The sequence below is a fragment of the Panthera pardus genome, unplaced genomic scaffold, assembly GCF_024362965.1.
Source record: "Panthera pardus isolate Hobbes unplaced genomic scaffold, ASM2436296v1 HiC_scaffold_16, whole genome shotgun sequence".
Lineage (NCBI taxonomy): Eukaryota > Metazoa > Chordata > Mammalia > Carnivora > Felidae > Panthera > Panthera pardus.
The window spans coordinates 67,151,122-67,173,695 of NW_026526721.1; the positions used below are offsets into that span (position 1 = coordinate 67,151,122).

Consider the following 22,574-nt stretch of genomic DNA (forward strand, 5'->3'; position numbering starts at 1 on the left):
AATCCAAGTCCATAATAAATCATACTTTTTCTCATCTTAACAAAACTTTAAAATACTTTTTATTCTATTTATATATACAGATATTTTTTCTTTTTAATTATTTTATTTTCTAGATTTTTTGAGGGAATTTCAAGAGGGGGAGTTTTAGTCAGCCTCATCTTAATGTCATGTCTGGAACTCAAGCCACTGAATTATTTTTAAAAACATGTTTAGATCTAGGTCAGTGAATTCAAATGCAAGGAAAGAGTTAAATTTCTTCCACAAGTGTTGGCAAAATCTGTAGAAAAAAGAGGAACGGCCTTTATTAAAGAAAGTTACAGGATATACAGTCATTGAGGAAGAAGGCTTTTCACAGGGGTAGAAGAGATTGCTCCTCCTTCCACTGTAACGCAGACTCTACAGACAGACAAGAGTCATTCCCAGACGTTAGCACAATAGCAGACAGTCAAGATGGATCTCGGGTGGTGAGTGATCATTCTTACTATTCTTTGAAAGGCAATTAAGGATTATGTAACCTCAGTAGCAGGCTGAGGTTGAGGATGGTGCTCATTCTCTGTTTTCTGTCCTTCCTGCTCAAGAATGCTAATATGTATTAAGGGCATAATTATGCACAAGCCAAAAGCATGAATGCTTGGGATAATGAATGATCTATGTTGTGAAAAATTGGATAAAGTCCCAAAGCCATTCTCGCCTTCTGAGAGCATCTCCTTAGGTTGATCTTATAGCTCCAAGGCAGGGGATCTTTTAAAGAAATTTCTAGCAAGGACATTTGACTGCCACTCAAAGGTAAAAATTATTTAAGGTGCCAAAAAGTTTACTGGTTGTTGTTTTTTTTTTTTTTCAAGTGATTAACTTTAATTTTATAAATTTGTTTTTTGAATATTTCAATGTTGCAGTTGTTGGTTTTAAGAATCAGAAAAATTTTAAATGTCTGCATAAGTAGTACCATAGACTAGAGAGTAAATTTTCCTTTGTAAGGAAAAGTAAGAGGGAGAAGAGGTGTAAGAAGAAAACGCAGAACCCAGAAAATGAGTCACAAATAGGCCATGAGAGATTCTGAACAGAGTGAGGTAGTAGAAAGAAGGAGAGTAGTAATTCAATTAGCTCTCTGGTATTGAACATACATGATGTATTATGTGCTTTATTCATGTTATTTCACGCATTTTAATCTTCACAGTGACTCTTGGACAGATAATATCTGTTTTATAGATGAGATAACTGTGGCTTGAAGAGCCTAAATAACTTGTTAAGGTCACACTGCTCATAAGGAATAGAACTAAAATCTTTCTTGCTGCTTTGCTCTGTACCACAAGGTTTCTTCATGTGTGGCACGCCCCCATGGCAGAACTTACTGGAAGCAGTAACATACACCCTCCTCTTGGTTGGTGGCAGCTGGAATCAGTCATCATTTGTTATTGTTCTTTGAAAATCTAAGTAACCCTCATCTACACAGTGCTTACTGGTTAGGGAAACAGCTTTGCTGATTTCATTTCAGAAGATTAGAATTTAATTTCCAAGTAAAGAGTCTTGCTTCCTTGCTGTAGAATTTTGAAATATTACACGTGTATGAAAAAAATTCAGAATTTATAATTTTTGTGGAACTAGAGGTGATACTGTTTAATTATGCTAATGCTGCCTGCAGACATCTATAGAACCACAGGCCACTGTCTATATTGTTTTTGTTAAGATTCTCTGTTTCACAGTGCCTGAAAATTGATAATAAACAAAATTTTTAAATATAAGTGACCAATAAATAATGTTTAATCGCCTCAGAAATAAAAGAAATGTGAATTAAAACCACAAAATATCATTTTTATTTATCAAAATGGCAGATTTCTCTTTTTTTAATTTATTTATTTTGAGAGCACAAGTGGAGGAAGGTGCAGAAAGGGAGGGAAAGAGAGAATCCCAAGCAGGCTCTATGCTGTCAGCCCGAAGCCCAACACAGGGCTCAATCCCAAAAACCGCGAGATCATGACCTGTGCCGAAATCAAGAGTAAGACATTTAACTGACTGAGCCACCCAGGCACCCCTAAATGGCAGATTTCTTTTTACGAAGTAACTACCATTCATACAATAAGCCTACATGTTTCTAAGAAGAGAGGAACATTTATGCTCTTATTACCTAATATAATCTTTCTGGACAAAAATTTGGTGATACAAATCAAACCCTTAAAATTTATATGCCCTTTAACCAAGATATTCAATTTTTAGAAATTTTTTGTAGGGGCACCTGGGTGACTCAGTCGGTTAAGCATTCAGCGTCAGCCCAGGTCATGATCTCACATTTTGTGAGCTTGAGCCCTGTGTCGGGCTCTGTTCTGACAGCTCAGATCCTGGAACCTGTTTTGGATTCTGTCCCCCTCTCTCTCTGCCCCTCCCCTGCTTACACTCTGTCTCTCTCACTCTCAAAAATGAATAAACTTAAAAATTTTTATTAATTAAAAAAATTTAAAAAGAAATTCATTGTAAAGACATAATCATATGTTTGTAAAGTTTTAGTGACATGAACATTTTTCTTGTCATTGTGTCTAATAGTGAAAACCTTAGAAACAACTTCAATGTCTTAAAATAGGTAATTGGTTAATTATGGAACATCCATAATGAAATACTATGAAATCATTAAAAATTCTATTGTAGAACAATTTTTAATGTGTTTTGCTAAAGAAAAAAGCAGAATGTACAGTACTATGACGTTTATACATAATACCTTTATACAAACAATGTTAATCAGAAATACAGATGATTTTTATTTTCTATTTTGTGCTTTTGAACTTGGATCATATCTGTAGGCAGAAAAATAAAACTAGATTATTAAAAAAATAAATCAATACTTAGCTTCTCTCAGAAAACCAGACAGCTGTCTAGTACTATGAGATCACTCATAATTTGTGGAATTCTATTTTTAGGCTTTGGCCCTTTGTGTCTAACTTTTTCTCTCTTAACTCTTCTTCAGAATATACTCACTAATGGGGCATCTGGGTGGCTCAGTCGGTTGAGTGTCCAACTTCAGTTCACGTCATGATCTCACAGTTCGTGGGTTCGAGCCCCGCATCAGGCTCAGTGCTGACAGCTCACAGCCTGGAGCCTGCTTCAAATTCTGTGTCTCCTTCCTCTCTATCCCCACCCCCCCCCCAACTCATGCTCTGTCTCTCTCTCTCAAAAATAAATGAACATTTAAAAAAAATTTTTTTTAATGTTTAAAATATACTCACTAGATCCTAATAAGCCTGTTTTCATAGAAGTTCTGTGCGGAAAGACCAGAGTGCTCATGTCATTTTACAGATGTGATGGGATGGCTCTTGAGTGAGCTACATATTGGGAGGAAGAACAGGGCAGTGGTTAAGTGGCCATGCTTTGGAACCAGAGTGTTGGGGCTTGAATCCTAGCTTCTCCTTCTTCCTAGCTATGTGACCTTGGACAAATTGCCTAAAAATTGTGATCCTTAGTTTCTTATCGGTACAATAGAGATAATTGTGATATGTCATAAGGTGGTTGTGAGAGATAACCCATGTAAATGCTTAGAATCTTGCTCTGATAAGTACTCAGTAATTATTATTTGTTGTTATTATTATTACTGTTAGTATTAATTATTAGTTATTATTATTAGTTGTTATTATTACTATTACTGTTAGTATTAAGAAATAGAGGGGAAGTGATTTGTCCAAGGTTACACAATTATTTGATGACAATGCTAGGACTAAAATTCAGGAAGGTTTTTTCCAATAGAAGTGTGTTGTACCCTCTGAAGCCTGTTAAGACAACCCCAAGCTGGGCTCCCGGTGAAGCTGACATGAAAAAGACAGAGCCCCAGGACAAAGCCAGCCACTCTAGGGAGTGACTCTAATTACAATGGGAAGCCAAATGCTGGAAAAGGAGGGTGAGGCTAAGAAAGCAGAGAGTCAATCTGGATGCAGGGAGCAGCCAGGAGCAGAGATAGGGCAGAAGAGAAGAGATGGCTCAGAGATCTGCTGAGACTTTTATAGACCACCAGCTGTGGGCTTCATGGGGGCTCAACATGGTTTAAAGACCCAAGGTGTGGGTGATTAAATAGACATATGGGGTGTGTGGGGTGGGGAGGGACTGCAAATATAGCTGTGAGAAGATCCTTGACAGATAGTAATAATAAAGGAAGAGGTGGAAACTAGGAGGGGCCAGGCATCCAGCTGTGATTATCCTAAAATTACAGCCTAAGTTTGAAAATTAATAAACAAAAGATAAGATAATATCTGCTTTAAAGAAATACCTCTGTCAGCAGAGTGCAGAACTGATCTGGGCTAACAAGGAGATTATTTAGGAAACTATTGGAATAATCCAAGGAGAGGTGTTGAGGACATGAAACCAGTACAGTTATGGCAGGATCAGAGAGGAGAGGATGCTTTTAGAAGATGTTTAAGCACAAGAATTGACAGGATTTGGTTTCTGAAAGATGTGGAGCTTGGAAGGAGAGATCTAAGTATACAGTGGCATCTTTCATAAAATGGGGCATATAGGAAGTGGATTGGGTTTGAGCTGGGGAAAAGAGAGGACTAAAGGTGAGTTCATTTTTGAGCATGCTGAATTTGAGATCCTATGGAGTAGGTGGATGGTGATGCATAAGTAGACAAGTGAATATACAGGTACAAAGCTCAAAAAGGAGGTATGGGCTTGGAATAGATTCAACATAGCTGCAATTCTCATTGTGGGTAAGATCACTAGGGAGAGAGGATGATGGAGTGAGAAAAAGCCAGGGATAGAACCTGGAAAACCATGACATTTAAGGAGGGAGATGAAGATGAAGAGTCCAAAATAGACACACCAAGGAGGGACTAGAGAGATTGAATTAAAGCAGGAGAAAAGTGATGTCCTAGGAACCAAGGGAGGAGATAGATGAAACAAAGAACAGAACATGCCTAGGGAAAGACAAAGCATATTTACCAAACTTCTACGTTGAACACATGAGATACAACAGAAAAAGTGAGTCTAAGGGCTGAATTGTGTCCCCCCAAAATTAATATGTTGAAGTCTTAACCCCAGTAGCTCAGAATGTGACCGTATTTGGAGAGAGGGTCTTCACGATGATAATCAAGTTAAAATGAAGTCATTAGGGTGGACCCTAATCCAAGATGATTGGTGTGCTGATAAAGAAGAGAAAATTTAGAGAAATATGCATAGAGAGAAGACAATGTGAAAAGACATGGAGAAGAAGGCAATTTACAAGCCAAGGAGAGACACCTGGAGCAGACCTGTCTGTCACAGCCTTCAGAAGGAAGCGATGCTGCTGACACCTTCATTTAAGACTTCTGGCTTCCAGAACTGTGAGACAATAAACCTCTGTTGTTTAAGCCACAATTTGTGGTACTTTGTTACTATCTCTAACAAACTAATACACTTAGTGAGTGTGCATAATACCTTGGTGAGAAGAGTGCACACAGCCAGAGAAAGAAACTGGGCATAAGCGAATGGGGGAGGGAGGGAGGAAAAAGGATTGGTCACCTGAGCTAAGAGAAGGAAAATATTTCACAATGCAGAGGGTAGTCATAGTGTCAAATTCTGCAGAAAGGTGAAGTAGGAGAATGACTAAAAATGTCAGTCCAGAGGCCCTTGGTGACCTTTGCAGAGATCTCCTAGTTGAGTAGAGGGAGTAAATTGTAGAGAGCCGAGAATACAGAGACAGAACAGGGACCACTCCTGCAAAATGTCTGGCAATGAAAAGGGACCTCCTCTCTGGATCAAAACTCACCTCTGCTGTCCATAACAGCCACATGGAAACAACCTAGAGTCCAGACAGCCAGACCTGGAGTTTTCCTTCCTCTACTCTAATAGCTAAACAGAGGAGAGAAAAGCAGATACAGGTATTCCTTTTCCACCCAAACTGGTTTGGGAAGGATTTCAGGAAGAAAAGGATTTTTGTAGCTAACATTTTGGCACATCAGATTTTTATTTATTTTTTTAATGTTTATTTATTTTTCTGAGAGACAGAGATAGAGCACGAGCAAGGGAGAGGCAGAGAGAAAGAGAGAGAGAGAGAATCCAAAGCAGGCCCCAGGCTCTGAACCACCAGCACAGAACCTGACGTGGGGCTCGAACTCACGAACCACAAGATCGTGACCTGAGCTGAAGTCAGAGGCTTAACTGACTGAGCCACCCAGGTGCCCCACAAGGTAGATTTTTAGTACTAACACAGATTCTATTCTGTTTTGTAAAGCCATAAGAAAGTTGTTTTTTGAAACTTCTCAGAGATGAAGACTTGTGGTGAATCTGATGATGTCGAATTTGGGGGATCGCTTATCATTTAAGCAGAAAAATATAGTAGAATTGGAATGAAGAAGTATTAAAGCATCTTCTTAGAAAGCTCTGAAGCCAATGGGATGCCTGAGTGGCTCAGTTGGTTAAGCGACCGACTTTTGATTTTAGCTCAGGTTTGTGGATTCGAGCTCTGCATCAGGCTCTACACATGTACAGACAGTGTGGAACTTGCTGGGGATTCTCTCTCTCTGTCTCTCTGCCCCTCCTGCATGTGCGCTCAATCTCTCTCTTTATCTCTCTCTCAAAATAAATAAATAAACTTTTAAAAAAGATTTAAAAAAAAGAGAAAGCTCTAAAGTCAAAATGAGTCTAAAATTTGCTTTCTGTAGTCTCAGAGACATTATCAGCCAAACAACTCAGAAGTCACAGTTCTGTATTTTAGGGGATGAAATTAATCCAATTTGGCTGTACTGAAAGATCAAATAAAAATAAAAAAGAATGAATAGTTAGTTAAGTAAACCAATTAGTCAATACCAGCCAGAAACTAACCATGGGGTAAAACCTGAGAAAGTAACTACCCATAAGATAAACCTAGATCATCACCTTCATCTTTATGACTGTTTTCAACCAACTAAACAATAAATCTTCATCAAGAAACTGTCTTCAGGAACTGTGTAGAATACAGAAAAAAATAGCCAACATGTAATCTTTACAGTGTAATTAGGAAGAGAAACCAACAATTATAAAATGACAAAAGCAATCCAATGCAGTTAATAATTAAGCAATTTTTTAAAATAAATGTAAATGACAAAAATTGTTCATTTCACTACATATTAAAGAAATGCCAATTCAAGCTCCAATGAGATATCTTCATTTACCAGATTAAACAGTAAACAAACAATCCAATTATAAAATAGGAAAAAGATATAAAAAGGCATTTTCTCAAAGAGGATGCACAGGTGACAGGCACATGAAAAGATGTTCAACATCATTAGCCATGATGAGAATGAAAATTAAGCCCACAGTGAGATGAGATATCACTACACACCTATCAGAATAGCTTTAAAAAATAATAATAATGGTAACATCACGCTGGCAGGATGCAGAGAAACTGGATCACCTATATTTTGCTGTTGGGATTGTAAAATGGTGCAGCCACTCTGGAAAACAGTTTGACAGTTTCTTGAGAAACTAAACATACACTTACTATATGACTCACAAGTTGCATTCTTGGGCATTTATCCCAGAGAAATGAAAAAACTATGTTCACATAAAACCAATACATGAATATTCATACCAGATTTATTCCTAGTAGTCAAAACGGGGAAAAATATCCTTCACTGAGTGAATGGTTAAACAAACTATGGTACATATATACTATGGAATACCACTCAGCAATAAAAGGGAAGAACTATTGATACCCACACAAACTTGGATACATCTCCAGAGACTTATGCTATGTGAAAATGCCAATCTCAAAATGTTACATACCATATGATTCCATTTATATGTCATTCTTGAAATAATAAAATCATAAAGACAAGAAAGCAGACTGATGGTTGCCATGGTTATGAGTGGTGGAGAAAGGAGGAGGTATGCCTCCATAAAGGGATAGTACAAGGGAGCCTTGTGGTAATGGAATATTTCCTTATTACACTAGAGTGACAGTTTTTACATAAATTTATACACATGACAAAGTTGCATAGAACTATACACATGCACATAAAACATAAAACTGGTGAAATATAAATAAGCTCTGTGGGTTATACCAATCTCAATTTCCTAGTTTTAACTGTTATACTGCAGCTGTAAAAGATGTTACCACTGAGGGAAAGTGGGTGAAAGTCACACAAGACCTCCTTTACAGTTTTACCAACTTCCTTTGAATCTTAAATTATTTCAAAATAAAACATTTATTTATTTATTTATTTATTTATTTTTGGGACAGAGAGAGACAGAGCATGAACGGGGGAGGGGCAGAGAGAGAGGGATACACAGAATCGGAAACAGGCTCCAGGCTCCGAGCCATCAGCCCAGAGCCTGATGCGGGGCTCGAACTCACAGACCGCGAGATCGTGACCTGGCTGAAGTCGGACGCTTAACCGACTGCGCCACCCAGGCGCCCCCAAAATAAAACATTTAAAAAGTAAAGATACAACTCATTACCCCCAAAACAAATAATCCAGTTAAAAAATGAGCAGAGGACATGAACAGACATTTCTCCAAAGACATGAAAATGGCCAACAGACACATGAAAAGATGTTCAACATCACTCATCATCAGGGAAATGCACATCAAAACTACAATGAGATATCACCTCACACCTGTCAGAATGGCTACAATCAAAAACCAAAGCGGTTCCTCACAAAGTTAAAAATAGAAATACCCTATGATTTACTAATTGTAGTACTGGGTATTTATGCCCAAAACACAAAAACACTAATTCAAAGGAATACATGTGCCTCTGTGTTTATTGCAGCATTATTTATAGTTAAAGCCAAATTATGGAAGCAGTCCAAGTGTCCATTGGTAGATGAACGGATAAAGAAGGTGTGGTATATACATATTCAGTGGAATATTATTCAGCCATGAAAAAGAATTAAATCTTGCCATTTGCAACATGGATGGAAGAAGTGAATATAATGCTAAGTGAAATAAATCAGATAAAGATAAATGCCATATAATTTCACTCACAATGCAGAATTTAAGAAACAAAACAACTGAGCAAGGGAAAAAAAGAGAGAAACCAAGAAACAGATTTTTAACTACAGGTTATCAGAGGGGAGGTGGATGGGGGGATGGATGAAATAGGTGAAGGGGATTAAGAGTACACTTAGCACAATGAGCACTGAGTAATGTATAGAATTGTTGAATTGTATACATTGTATTGTATACGTGAAACTAATGTAACACTGTACATTAACAATACTGGAATTAAAATCAAAAACTTAATTTTAAAAAGTAATGGGAAAAAACCCAAAATGTTAATCTTCACTGAATATTAAACAAATACTAATTCAAACACCAATGAGGTATTTTTATTAACCAAATTAACAATTTATGTTTTGTTGGAGTGGGGATAATAATGCTACTGAGTATACAAGAAGAACAGTACATTCATATGGTATTGATTGGAGGATTATGAATGGCTATAACCTTTCTGGAAAGCAATTTTCCCACTGTAAAAAGCTTAAGAATGCTTAAAAACACCCATTCTAGCCAACTGCTTATTTCTCTATGTTCTTAGTAATTTCTCAGTTCATTCAGCACCTTTGTTTCCAGGCTCTGGGCTACGTGTTAGAAATTGCCAAAATGAGTGACATGATTTCTCAAGGAGCTCAGTTTAGTGGTAAATATATCAAATATGATGATTTTTTAAAAATAGCAGTGAAGCGTGTGAGGTTCCAATATGTTTTCTATTTGTCTGTAGGCAGTATGTCTTGAATAAGTGCCAGAGTTTTGAGTCAGTCTGGCTGGTGTCAAATAATAAGTAGTTAATAAGTAGTTTTCTGTTTACCAGCCATGTCACCTTGGGGAAGCTATCTACTTGTCTGAACTTCAGTGCCCTCATCTAAAAAATGTGGTTATGAGTACTTTTTAATGCCATGAGACTTATAGGAATTTATAGTGGATATGAAGTCTCATGGAAATAACATGTTTTAGTCTTCATATTTTTTCTTTAAAATCTATTATTTTCTATATTTTAAATTGTCTTCACTTTCTTTAGCTCTGCCTTTTCTTATTTAGTTCTAGCAAATGGTTTTTTTTAAGTTTGTTTATTTATTTTAAGAGAGAGAGAATTCCAAGCAGGCTCCTCACTGCCAGCACAGAGCCTGACATGGGGCTCAAACTCACAAACTGTATGACCTGGGCTGAAACCAAGAAGTTGGACGCTTAACTCTGAGCCACCCAGGTGCCCCATAGCAAGTGGATTCTTACCTAAAACCCCGAAGTCACTATAGTAAACCTCTAATTATAGATACGAGAAGGGCAGGCTCAATGCAAGTGAATAAGGTGAAAGCCAAACAACAAAGCCACTTAAAATATATTTTATGTAAGGTAGGATGCCAAAAACATTAAAATAAAGTCCTGTCCTATAATTGGTAATTATATGTACCTTCATGAAGCTATGAAGCCCCCTTTTTAGCCTTCTGGATTTCCAATATGGTACATTTGGTAATGTCTGCTCTTAATTTATAAAGACTTGTTTGCCTATTAGTCATCATGGGTAACATATTCAAATTTGCACTTCTAATTCTAGAAGATATATAAACTACCACTTTTGCTTATTGTGAAAATGCTTATTCCTCTTCTGCAATAATTTCACTTTTAAGGATATAGATAAATAGTATGAGACATGAAAAAGATTTGTGCACACAAATGTCTATTATTGCATTATTTAATATAATGAAAAATAAGAATCAACCTGAATTTTTCATAGTAGGTGAATGGTTAAGTAAATTAAAGATGAAGTTGTTGATAACGTGTGTGTGTGTGTGTGTGTGTGTGTGTGTGTTGATGACTTTTTAATGACAGAGAAAACATAAAGCTATGGAATTATAAAGAAAATAACGCATGGAAACAACATAGCAAGTATGTCAAAACAGTCATAGTGGTTACCTCTAGGTTGGCAGGATCATAGGAATAGGGTTTTTTTTTCTTTGAAATTGCTAAATCTACAGTGAATTTATATTGCTCTGCTAAGCAGGATAAAATCAAGATAAAAAGCAACCTAGTAGTGAGGTACAGTCTCTGAGTCGGGAAGAGTAAACACAGAATGCCTACAGAGATCCTCAGATAATAGAATGTGATGCAGGCATATAGTTTATTATACCCTCATGACGCCTGAATGGTGGAAGCTTCGTTACACAGCAGATGAACCCCATCTTTTTTTGTTTGTTTGCTTGTTTGTTTGTTTGTTTTAAAATTTTTTAATGTTAGTTTTGAGAGAGAAAGAGAGAGAGGTGGGGCAGAGAGAGACAGAGACACAGAATCCGAAGCAGGCTCCAGGCTCTGAGCTGTCAGCACAGAGCCCAATGCAGGACTCGAACTCCCAAACCATGAGATCATGACCTGAACTGAAGTCTGACACTTAACCGACTAAGCCACCCAGGTGCCCCACAGATGAGCCCCATCTTGAGCAATGCTGCTGGTCCCCACTCTGTTGTCTTGTGTGCTGGAATGTGGTCCAGTACAACCTAATCTCATTTTTTGGAGAGAAGTTAGGGAGGTAGACTTATATGTGATATCTCCTGATTTTTATGTAATGCCTCAATGTCTGGAGGGGCTTGCTTGGCTCAGGCCTCCAATTTTGACCTCTGTTCTCTAGTGCAACAGAGGTTCAGAGGAGTGTGAGAACACTATGGATGGAAAGGTTTAAGAATATATTAAATTCCAGGCTATAGTGAATCAGGGCTAGAAAAGAGGGGGCTGAGAAAATTTGTTTATTAACTCATTCAGTAAAGTTTTATTTAATGTTGAGAAAATGAAGATGAATCACATAGAGATCCTATTTAGCAGCTATGAAGGGAGAAGGTTACATTATAGCTAGCATTTCTTATCACATGGCAGGCATTATGGCACATTCTATCATATATTATTTCACTTAATCCTTACAATTCCTGGAGGTAGGTACTATTATTATCCCCTATTTTCCACAACTGAAAACTAAATCTTAGAGATGTTAAATAACTTGTCCAGGTCGCATAGCTGATACACAGCCAGGAGTCCAGCCACCAATCTAATTCTAGACCAAAGCTCTGAACAGCATTATGGGAGCATCTATTATGGCAGACCAAGACAGATTTGTGGGTAGAAATATTTGTGCTTGGAGGGAGCTGTGTTGTATCAGGGCCCAAAACAAGCTCTGGCAGCCAAGTAATAAAGGTAAGAACTAGGGAGCAAGTGGTCTGGGACAGAGATTGAAAACTAAAGATTGGTAGACCAAAAATAGCATATAGATAGACAGTAATTTTTAAAAATTAAAAAAAATTAACTATAACTAGTTGCCAGTACTTTAAAAATCTGGAGAATTCACATAAATTTGGATTTCCACCTCCTCTGGGAAATCAGAATAACCAGTAACAATGGGCCCTCATTCCCATATGGTAACAACAGGTGAATCTGGAAGAGGCTGCTCAACTTCTAAGGGTGGGTAAAAGCTCTCCTTTTCCTACATGGCCTACTTTGCTCATTTATTTACATTAACTGCCAGGACCATGTACACACTTGAGTCTAAAAGCCTTGGTGTAAATAGTGAGGCATCAACAGGTGGGAAGGAATAACCAAATGGAATGAAGGCAAGTGAGAGCTGGGAGTTACAAAAGCTAGGGAAGTTTGAAAATATAGACCCAGCAAGATACTTCCCCCAGGGCACCAAATTTTAAGGCAGAAGCCATTTACATCTTCCCTTCTGACTGGGCTGGAAAGTGGTCCCAAGATCTTTGCTTGCAGGTTAGAAGGAAGTAGATTGGTAGAGAAGGGGGAACTTGATTGAAGGTTCAGTGGAAAAGGTGGGAATTTGAGGGACATGGAGAATTGAGACAGCAGGGAGTAGAAAAGTTAATACACCTATGCAGTGGCTCACCCAAAATTCAGTTTTCAAGAGGATTCTCTGACTTGTTAAGTGTTCATGGTCACTAGGGAAAAAAAAGTTAAAAAAAAAAAGGGAAAACAAACCCAAACTCAGTTTCTTTAATGTCTCTAGTTGTGTTTTCACACATACAGGCAGAGTGATCCCTTTACACACACTTAGGTATTGATCTGAGGGTCCCATTCAGTTCTGGGGGACTTTAGGAAAAACATTTACTTGGATTAAAAGAATTTGGGGCAGGTTACTTATTTCTCTAAGCCTGTTTATTCATCTGTTAGAAGGTTTCATAGTTTCCAATTTTCAGAGAGTAAGGATTAAGTGAGTGAATGGAGGAATATGAAGTGCATGGCTGACAGCAGGAAGGAAGAAATGATTGCTGTGATGAGCAGGGATGGGGCTAGGAACCTCACATAGGTGTAGTCCCTGAATCTTTATAATGACCATGTAAATTAGGTATTATTTTCCCCCACCGAAAAAAAAAATGAGGAAATTGAGGTTTGGAGAGGTTTAGTAATTTACTCAAGGTTGCATAATTAGTAAAAGGTAGAGTGGAGAGACTTAAAAAGAGCCAAACCACACCAAAAAAGTACGCTGACATCTATCTGACATTCTAATGATAGTCATATAGCAAAATCAGCTAGAAATTGAAACAGATTCAATTCTATATCCTGCTAAAACTTGAGGTCACCAGCTGTGTGTCCCTAGGCAAGTGGCCTAACTTCTTTGAAACCCAGTTTCCTCATCTGTAAAATTCCTACATTTATTGTGGAGATTAAATGAAGCAATACACTTAAAGTACCTGGCAGAATACCTAGCTTATAAGTCATCAGTTAACAGATATTAACTTTAATGACGTTTGTTGGACCTGTTACTGCACTAAGTATCAGGAATGCAAAGGGAACTAAACATGTTCCCTGCTCTTGTGGAAGTCAGGATAGGACATCTATATAAGCAGGGAAATTTTAACACAAGGAGGAAACTGTTATAATGAAAGAATAAATGATGTGATTTGGGAGCGAGAAAGATATAGATATAGTGGAAAAGGAGGGAAGGATGGCAGGGAAGGTTCCAGCTGTGACGTACAGAGTGACCTGGATCTCAAAGGAACAGTGGATGCAGTTCTGCATACAGAAAAGGCAGGAAAGGCATTCCAGGCAGAAGGAATAGCTTGTGCAAAGACAAAGACGGCAAAAAGTCCTGAAAGGTCTAGGAGGGTCAAGGGTCAGTGAACAGTTCTGGTGTGACTAGAAGGTAAGTTATGTGGGTTGACTGATAGAAGCAGAAGAGAAAAGTTGGGTTCAGGCTGTGAAGGCCTTTGTGTGTCTTGCTAAGAAGTATGACCACTAGTCCATGAGGAAAAGGGAGCAAGTCTTCAAAGCAAGGAAGTTTCATAGTCAGATTGCTTTTGGTGAAAAATAATGATAGGGTAAAGGATAGTGTAAGGGATCCAGCCAGGAGATTGTTGCAGTAGTCTGGACAGGAGGTGACAGAGACCCCAAAACTGGCCACCAATGAAATGGAAGTGGGTGGTAAGGAAGAGGAAGTGAAGGATGACATAAACATAATGTGTGAAGTCCATGGTATGAAAATGGCTTGGTCCCTTACTTACCAAAGGACCAAAACAAAAACACAGAAAACCTCTTTTAAAAATAATCTCTTTTGTTTGTATGCAAATAGGCCATGCATAGTGAAAATGCAACTCAAGTATGATGACAAATACAATATTTTGTCTCCAATCCTTGAATTGCAAAGATCAAATTGGTTTACAAATGCTGTCCTTCTTAAGAATTCCAACTCCTCACATTAAAACCGTAGCCAACAAGTACAAGGTTTATTTGAGATCATTTCTGATATTAAACCAGATTTGAGGAAAGCTATTTAAGGCACTTTTCAAAAGAGACCATCCTTTACTCACATGGCAGAAGAGTAGGAGGAGCGACATCTTATTTTACTGGAAATTTTGTTGTTGTTGTTCTTAAAATGCAGGGTGCTAGTTTATTTTATAGATTTAGAAATTAATTAGCACTTAGTATTTATCTTCAGTATTTAGAATTATTCAAGAAATATCAAAGGAATCTGAATTTATTAGTAAAAGGTTTAATGTCATTTGCCAAATGGTATGTTTACTTTTTATTTTTTTATTTTTTAAATACAATTTATTGTTAAGTTAGCTAACATACAGTGTATACAGTGTGCTCTTGGCTTCAGGAGTAGATTCCCATAATTCATCACTTACATACAACACCCAGTACTCATCCCAACAAGTGCCCTCCTCAATGCCCATCACCCATTGTCCTCTCTCCCCTGCCCACCCCCATCAACCCTCAGTTTGTTCTCTGCATTTAAGAGTCCCTTATGGTTTGCCCCCCTCTCTGTTTGAAACTATTTTTCCCCTTCCCTTCCCCCCTGATGTTCTGTTAAGATTCTCAAACTCCACATATGAGTGAAAACATATGACCTCTATCTTTCTCTGCCTGACTTATTTCATTTAGCATGATACCCTCCAGTTCCATCCACGTTGTTGCAAATGGCAAATTTCATTCTTTCTCATTGCCAAGTAGTATTCCATTGTATCAAAAACAAATAATCCAGTGAAGAAAAGGGCAGAAGACATGAATAGACACTTTTCCAAAGCAGACATCCAGATGGCCAACAGACACATGAAAAGATACTCAATATCGCTCATCATCAGGGAAATACAAATCAAAACCATTGAGATACCACCTCACACCAGTCAGAGTGGCTAAAATTAACAACTCATGCAACAATAGATACTGGTGAGGATGTGGAAAACAGGAACCCTCTTGCACTGTTGGTGGGAATGCAAACTGGTGCAGCCACTCTGGATAACAGTGTGGAGTTTCCTCAAAAAATTAAAAATAGAATTACCCTATGACCCAGCAATAGCACTAGTAGGAACTCATCCAAAGGATTTAGGAGTGCTGACTCATAGGAGCATATGTACCCCAATGTTTAGAGCAGTGCTGTTAACAATAGCCAAACTACGGACAGAGCCCAAATATCCATCACTGATGAATAGATATGGAAAATTTCTTGTAAGTGGCAACATGTCTAAGTGGTGGTGGACCTTTAGAATCTTCCAGATAAAGGCATGTGAAGGGAGCTACAAAATTACACCTGGTGGTTCTGTACCACCAACTTGAAAATTGCAAATCCAGGTTGATAAATACGTATTTTCAGGGTTCCCAGAAGTCTTATGTTCGTTGCTTTTGGTTACAAAGATGCCACAGGGAAGTGAGCCTTTGTGTGTGCAATGCCCCCTCCTTCGATCCTATTGTGAAATGGAAGCTTTAAAAAATCCAGTGGTTTTGGTTTTTTGTTTTTTGTTTAACAAGCTTAGTCATATTGGCTGTGTTCTATATGCCCCAATCTATTTTATTTTACTTTGTAGAGCACATTTTATTTATGTTCTTATATAAATATTTTGCATAAAAAGGTGCTTTCTCAGATTATGCTTCCCTAAAATTGAAATATGCTGCCATTTATTAAAATGTGTTAGTTTTGTTATGTATTATATTCCCTCCTCTGCACAAATAGGAAAAAGCATATGGACTTTACTCTTTAAGCAACTTTTATACTTAGAATATTACCTCATTTTATTTCTTCTAACTAAGGTTTAAAGGAAATGGCAAATGTCAGATGCTTTGTGAAAGAGATGACAGTTTCTCAGAATGCGTAAGGGCATATCTTTAAGCAAATGGGCCACTTTAAATTCAGAGATCACAATCTTGTGAATTTGGGTTTAATGTTCCCAGGTAACACTAAAGATCGAAATAATATGTTTGGAATCATATATTTACTTTTTTGAATTCTGAAAAGTGCCATCACTGATGTTGGTAGTTTATTGGCATCAATTTTTAAACTTGCTGCTGTATGTATTTCATTCATCTTGGAAAGATTTTACGTGGTTTTGTTATTTGTCAACTAACAGGCCATCTTTTGTATAAACTCTCAGAAGTCCTGAGATTCTCTAAGTCCTGAGAGTCTCGTATTGTAAACATTACTAAATAGCTAGAATATAGAATTATTAAATTAGAAGTTAAGTATCACTTTCATCTACCCTTCTCTCAGAGTGAGTTCTCTGCTGTGCCATCTGTGACTGACAGTCATGCAGACACAGTGACCATTTAAAATATGAACCGGAGGAGAACCAATATTTCTTAGAGAAGTCTATTCCTGAGTCAGAGGGCCTGGGGAAATTTTTCTTAATTGTGACCTATACAACCTAGTTAATATCTACCACATGCTCTTCAGATGTTACTTAATCATTAGTAACTGAAGCTGTTTTTGTTGAAAATCACTTGTTGGCAGGCCCCTTGATATTACCAGTTTGGTGTCGGTCTCCTGCATTCACCTTCAGGCTCTTGCAGAGCAGGGACCCTCTGCTTTTCCTTGTATCCCAGGACCAGCCCAAGTCCTATACTTAGTTAGGGCTGGATAAGCATTTGTTGAATGAATGAAGGCAAATTAAAAAGTAGAAATTGCAAATGGTGCAATTACATCAGTGGATTTTAAAGTATTATTAGAAAGTGGGAAATAATGTTAAGATACAAAGATGGGTGGAAACAAAGGTAAAGAATAAAAATATGTGCTTTTCTGTGTCACTAGAGTCTATAGTATTACTAGTTTCTATGAGCATCCTGGAACCACTCCTGAAGCTCTGCCCAGTCCCTTTTATGAAGTGTCTATACACATAGCTGGTGGGAGGGGGGCTCCAGATGTGGTCTTGCTGCTATAATTCTGATCTCTAGTGTCCAAGGGGGCGAATGGTGAGTTCCTCAGTTCTCCAGGCTGTAGTCCTTCTCTGGCTTGGCCTTATTTCCTGATCTGTGGCCCCAGTTCCCCATTGCTCCTTAGGGCCTGTCCCCCAGTGTCCCCCAGGACACTTATTTCACAGGGGCAAACAATGCCCCTTATTTCACAGGGGCAAACAATGAAGTATCTCCACTCACCACACTGTAGATATCACACTTCCCAGAAACTCCCAATTCTGACTGTGCCACAGCACACCTCCACCCCACTCCGCCATGTCTCCACCAGACCACTGACCACTCTCAGACCCTGGGTTTGGGATGGCTGGCTCCGTACTAGCTGGGGTTGCTGTCCTTAGCCTGAGCTCTACACAGAGCCACATTCTTAATCTTCTCCACTTGCCCATACAGCTAAAGTAACAGATCATGTAAATGCCACAGTCATCCCAGGTACAACATTACTTGTTTTTCTAAAATGTGCACATCCTGATACTTAGCCTTTTGACAATTTTTCCTTACCCTACCTTTTACAACATGCAAATGTAATTTTCAACCCACATAAATTTTGTTGCTGAAGTTTAGGTATGTTTTATTAAGCCACCATTTGGTTTTGAGAGAAAATGCAGACAAGGATCTTAAGTAGGATCTTGTAAATAACTGTTAGTGTCCTTTACCTTTCTGACTTCTCCTTAGAGGACATCTAGGCAAAAGTGTGTCACTGAGTCCTAGTTTCTGTGTTCAGAAGTTGATCGAATATAAATTAAGAAACAATACACGTTCCCTCTTTCTTAACATGCATGAATGATGGGTGTGAATTTGCATCATGAGAAAGTGAATAAAATAAGATACCCCAGGGCAGCCAAGGAGACCAAACAAACCAACTCAGGACTAGAGAGGAGACTGCGCTAGAGGTTGTAAGAGTGAGGATCTCCCCCAACCTTGGTGACCCTCTTATAGGATGTAAATATGGAGGCTGTAAAAGTTTGGCTGAAAGAAAAAGACTCAACCTCCAATGCTTAACTATATAAAATTGCTTTTAAGTGTAGGTCAACATTGTATCTCCGCCTCAAAGAAAAAAAGAAGCTTACTACATTTCTAAGAATGTTCCTCCAGAAACATGGAACTGAAAGCTATTTTTTTATTGATCTGGCCCTTAGAAAACAATGGGACTTTTTAATGTACGCAAGGAACTGACATGAAAATTTATGATTCTGCACCAGAAAGATGCAAAAAATGTCAAAATAGAGGGCAGAAATACAAAACTAGAGATGTTTCGCAGCAATGTCTTATGTATGGCATTTAATTACAAGTGTGCAACATGGAGAAGCGAACCTCTGGACTGTGAAATTGATGCTAATTTTTTTACCCACGGGGTAGAAGCCCTCTAAAATGTCATGTTATTAACTTAGTTGCTTTACCAGGAATCAGTGCTTATGTAGTATGTGTGTATGTGTGTGTGTATGTTTTTAATTAATAGACTTTATTTTTGTGACAGTTTTAAATTTATATAAAAATTGAGCAGACCATACAGAGAATTCCCATATACCCTCTCCCCTGCACATAGTTCCCTCTGTTATTATGATCTTGCATTGGTGTGGTATATTTGTTAATGAACCAATATTGTTAATTAAAACTCACACTTTACATTAAAGTCCCCTCTTTAGGTTCTACAGTTCTGTGGGTTTTGATAAATTTATAACATATATACACCATTAATTACAGTATCATGCAGAAAGTTTCACTGCCCTAAAAATCCCTTGTGCTCCTCTATTCATCCCTCTTCACATCCTCTGGCAACCACTGATCTTTTTACTGTCTCAATGATTTTGCGTTTTGCAGAATGTTATCTAGTTGGAAACATACAGTATGTAGCCTTTTGAGGTTGGCTTCTTTCATTAAGCAACATGCATTTAAAGTTTGTCCATGTCTTTTCATGGGTTGATAGCTCATTTCTATTTATTACTGAATGATATTCCATTGTAGGACATACCACAGTTTGTCTATCTATTCACTTATTGAAGGCCATCTCAATTGCTTCTACTTTGGGGCAATTATGAATAAAGGTGGTATAAATATGCATGCACAGGTTTTTGTGTGGACATAAGTTTTAAACTCATTTGGGTAAATACCTAGGAGCATTATTGATGGTTCATCTGGTAGGCTTATGTTAAGTGCTGTAAGAACCTGCCACAATGAGTTCCAGAGTCCCTACATCATTTTCCATTCCCACCAGCAATGAATGAGAGTTGCCATTGTTCCACATCCCTGTCAGCATTTGGTATTGTCAGGAGTTTTGTTTTTTTGTTTTTTGGGTTTTTTTTAGCCATTCTAATAGGTATTTAGTAGTAGCTCATTATGGTTTTGATTAGCAATTCCCTAATGACATATGATACTGAGCATCTTTTAATATGTATATCTGTACCATCTGTATATCTTCTTTGGTATGGTGTATGATCAGATCTTTTGCCCATTTTTAGACTGAATTGTTTGTTTTCTTGAGTTTTAAGAGTTCTTTGTACATTTTGGATATCAGTCCTTTATCAGTTATGTGTTTTGCAAATATTTTCTTACAGTCTGTGGCTTCTCTTTTCATCCTCTCAGCAGTTAGTGTGTTTATGTTTTAAGGATGAAGGATTTTCGAAATACAATTTTATAACAGCAGTAAAATAAAAAATTCATAGCAAATGTTTTATGTTCTCTCTCAAGCAGTATCAGAGAACCCTGTTTATGGACCCAGAAGAGTTTCATTAAAAGGGAAAAGTCAGGTTCTGGGGACAGTGGTTGTGGCTTCCTGCACTCTGAGAGGTTGTGCAGCAGGGCTGGGAATAAGAACAGGACCACCCTGTGCTGCATCACTTCTAAATTAAAAATAACTTAGGAACTATGAATAGGGCATGAATTTCTGTCCATGAATCCAAGTATGTAAGAGATGGTCACTTCCCATGTTTCCTTTAATTCAACCTAATCTCACCTGTGAAACCTATTCTACCAGTTGGATAGGGGATTCCATCTTGATCATACAGGGATGCCCTTTCCTTCTTACAGCCCAGTCATAATTCAGGAAGCTTACCTAGTGCCTAGAAGGAGGAAGGGCCTCAAATCCCAAGACCATTTTGGTTGCTATTGGCAACCTCACTATCTAAACCATGGTGGTCTGTGAAGTCTGGAAGCTCTCCACCCCTATGTCACAGTGGGAAATGAGGTTATCTCCTGAGGCCCATGAACCAAGTGCACTGCCCCTGTAGGCACGAGCCATCACTCCCAAAACTGTTATCCCCTTGGGAGCACTGAGAGAGAGTGCTTTGTTTGATCCCTCTGCTCACAGGACCCAAACAACTCTGCCCTTCCTTCCTCTTGCATCTCAAAAACACTCTCTTTTCTCTTCCCTTTTAGGACATCTATATTATCTCTTCCATGAGCTTTCACAAAAGTCCAAAAGTGCCTTTGACTTTAAGTCACTTCTGCTTTCTCCCCTGCAAAAATCTATGTGTCAAGAAATCTCAGAAAACAAATGCTAATTAACATTTCGATAAGTAATGCCTCTATAATTATTTGTGGAAATTATTTTGTCCTATATTAGAACCACCACCACCTAGAATATTTTTAGAGTGCTTCTTGACTGGTGGCCACGGGAAGCCATTTATGTATAGCAAACAAATATATAGCTGGAATTGGAAAATTCAGCTAAGTGTTTGGATCTTTCCAAATGCCCACAAGTTTCTAGCTTTGCCCCTCCACCCTCAGAGTAAATCCTAACCATGTGGTCCCAGGGGAATATCTCTTCCCCCAACCCAGCTACCATCTATAGCCACTCCCCTCCGGCTGCTTTTTCTTGTAGCCTTGGCCTCCTCAGACATGAGAACATCTGGGAGTGAGGCATGGAGGAAGCAGCCCCACACAGAAAGCAACTTTCTGAGGTTACTGGTAACTTCCTCTTCACTAAACACAAGGAACTGATTTTCTTCATTTTGCTTAACCTCATCTCAGCATTTGATACTGTTGACCACCATCACTGCTGAACCCCGTCCATGCTTGGCTCTGATGACTCTTGGGTAGGCCTCCTTATCAGCTTTTTGAGTGGCACAGGATTGGAGGGATGACTAGTACAATGAAAGACATAAAGAGGATTCAGAGTAATTCTGATTGGCTGAACACTGACATACAAATAAGATGGGGCCAAGAGGTGGTGATGTGACATGATATTTGAAAAAAAAAAAAATCATGTTCAGCCACTCCAGTACAACTGTGTACAGGCTAATTTGATCTCTGACTCATTAGTGAAAGTGATCTTGTCACTATCCATTTCATTCTGTAAGCCCTTTCTGCAAAGAGGTATGTTGACACATTCAGGGAGACAGGTGCCAGTGGGAGAACCACCAAGCTGGTTAGGGTTCTAGAGACCACATTATATGAGGAACAGTTGAGGACACTGATAATATGTAGCTGAGAGAAAAGACTACTGAGGAAACTTATGATATATCTGTTTTCAATTATTTGAAGGGTTCCATGTGAAGGGGTAAAAATACATATCGTGGCAGTTTTAGAAAACAGGACAGGGACACTTAGGGGACTGGGGAGTGAGTGGTGGGAGATTTGGGATTATTATAAAGAAGACCTTTCTCTCATAACTGTCATATCAGGTAGTGAGTTTTCCAACATAAGTAAGAAAGCAAAGACTGGACATCCATCTATTACAGATAACACCGAGGGGAGTCCTTGCTTCAGTGAGAGACTAAAATGACTTTTGAGGTCCCTGAAACAACCTTGCAATGCTAATTAGTTCATAGAATTAGAGAATTCCGTGACCCCGAATTGTCCTTTATTTCTGCTGCCTGCCTCACTACTTATCTTCCATTACTTCTGTTACAGTGCATTGGATACTACTCTAATCAGGACCTGAAATAAGGAGATGAGAGAAGGGATACGGAAAAGAGAAAACAATAAAACTTTTTTTTAAAATAACCTACCGTATGCCAGGATCT

At 38.2% G+C, this 22,574-nt stretch overlaps 1 protein-coding gene across 1 annotated transcript in view; it reads left to right on the forward strand.

Moving 5' to 3' along the window:
* Window positions 1-333: 333 nt before the first annotated feature.
* Window positions 334-22,574, forward strand: part of CD86 (CD86 molecule) — a 67,406-nt gene continuing 45,165 nt past the window's right edge. Inside the window, exon 1 of the mRNA XM_019448550.2 lies at window positions 334-464. Within this exon, the coding sequence (XP_019304095.1) occupies window positions 451-464 (14 nt within the window). The 5' untranslated portion in view covers window positions 334-450. The remainder of the gene's footprint in view (window positions 465-22,574) is intronic.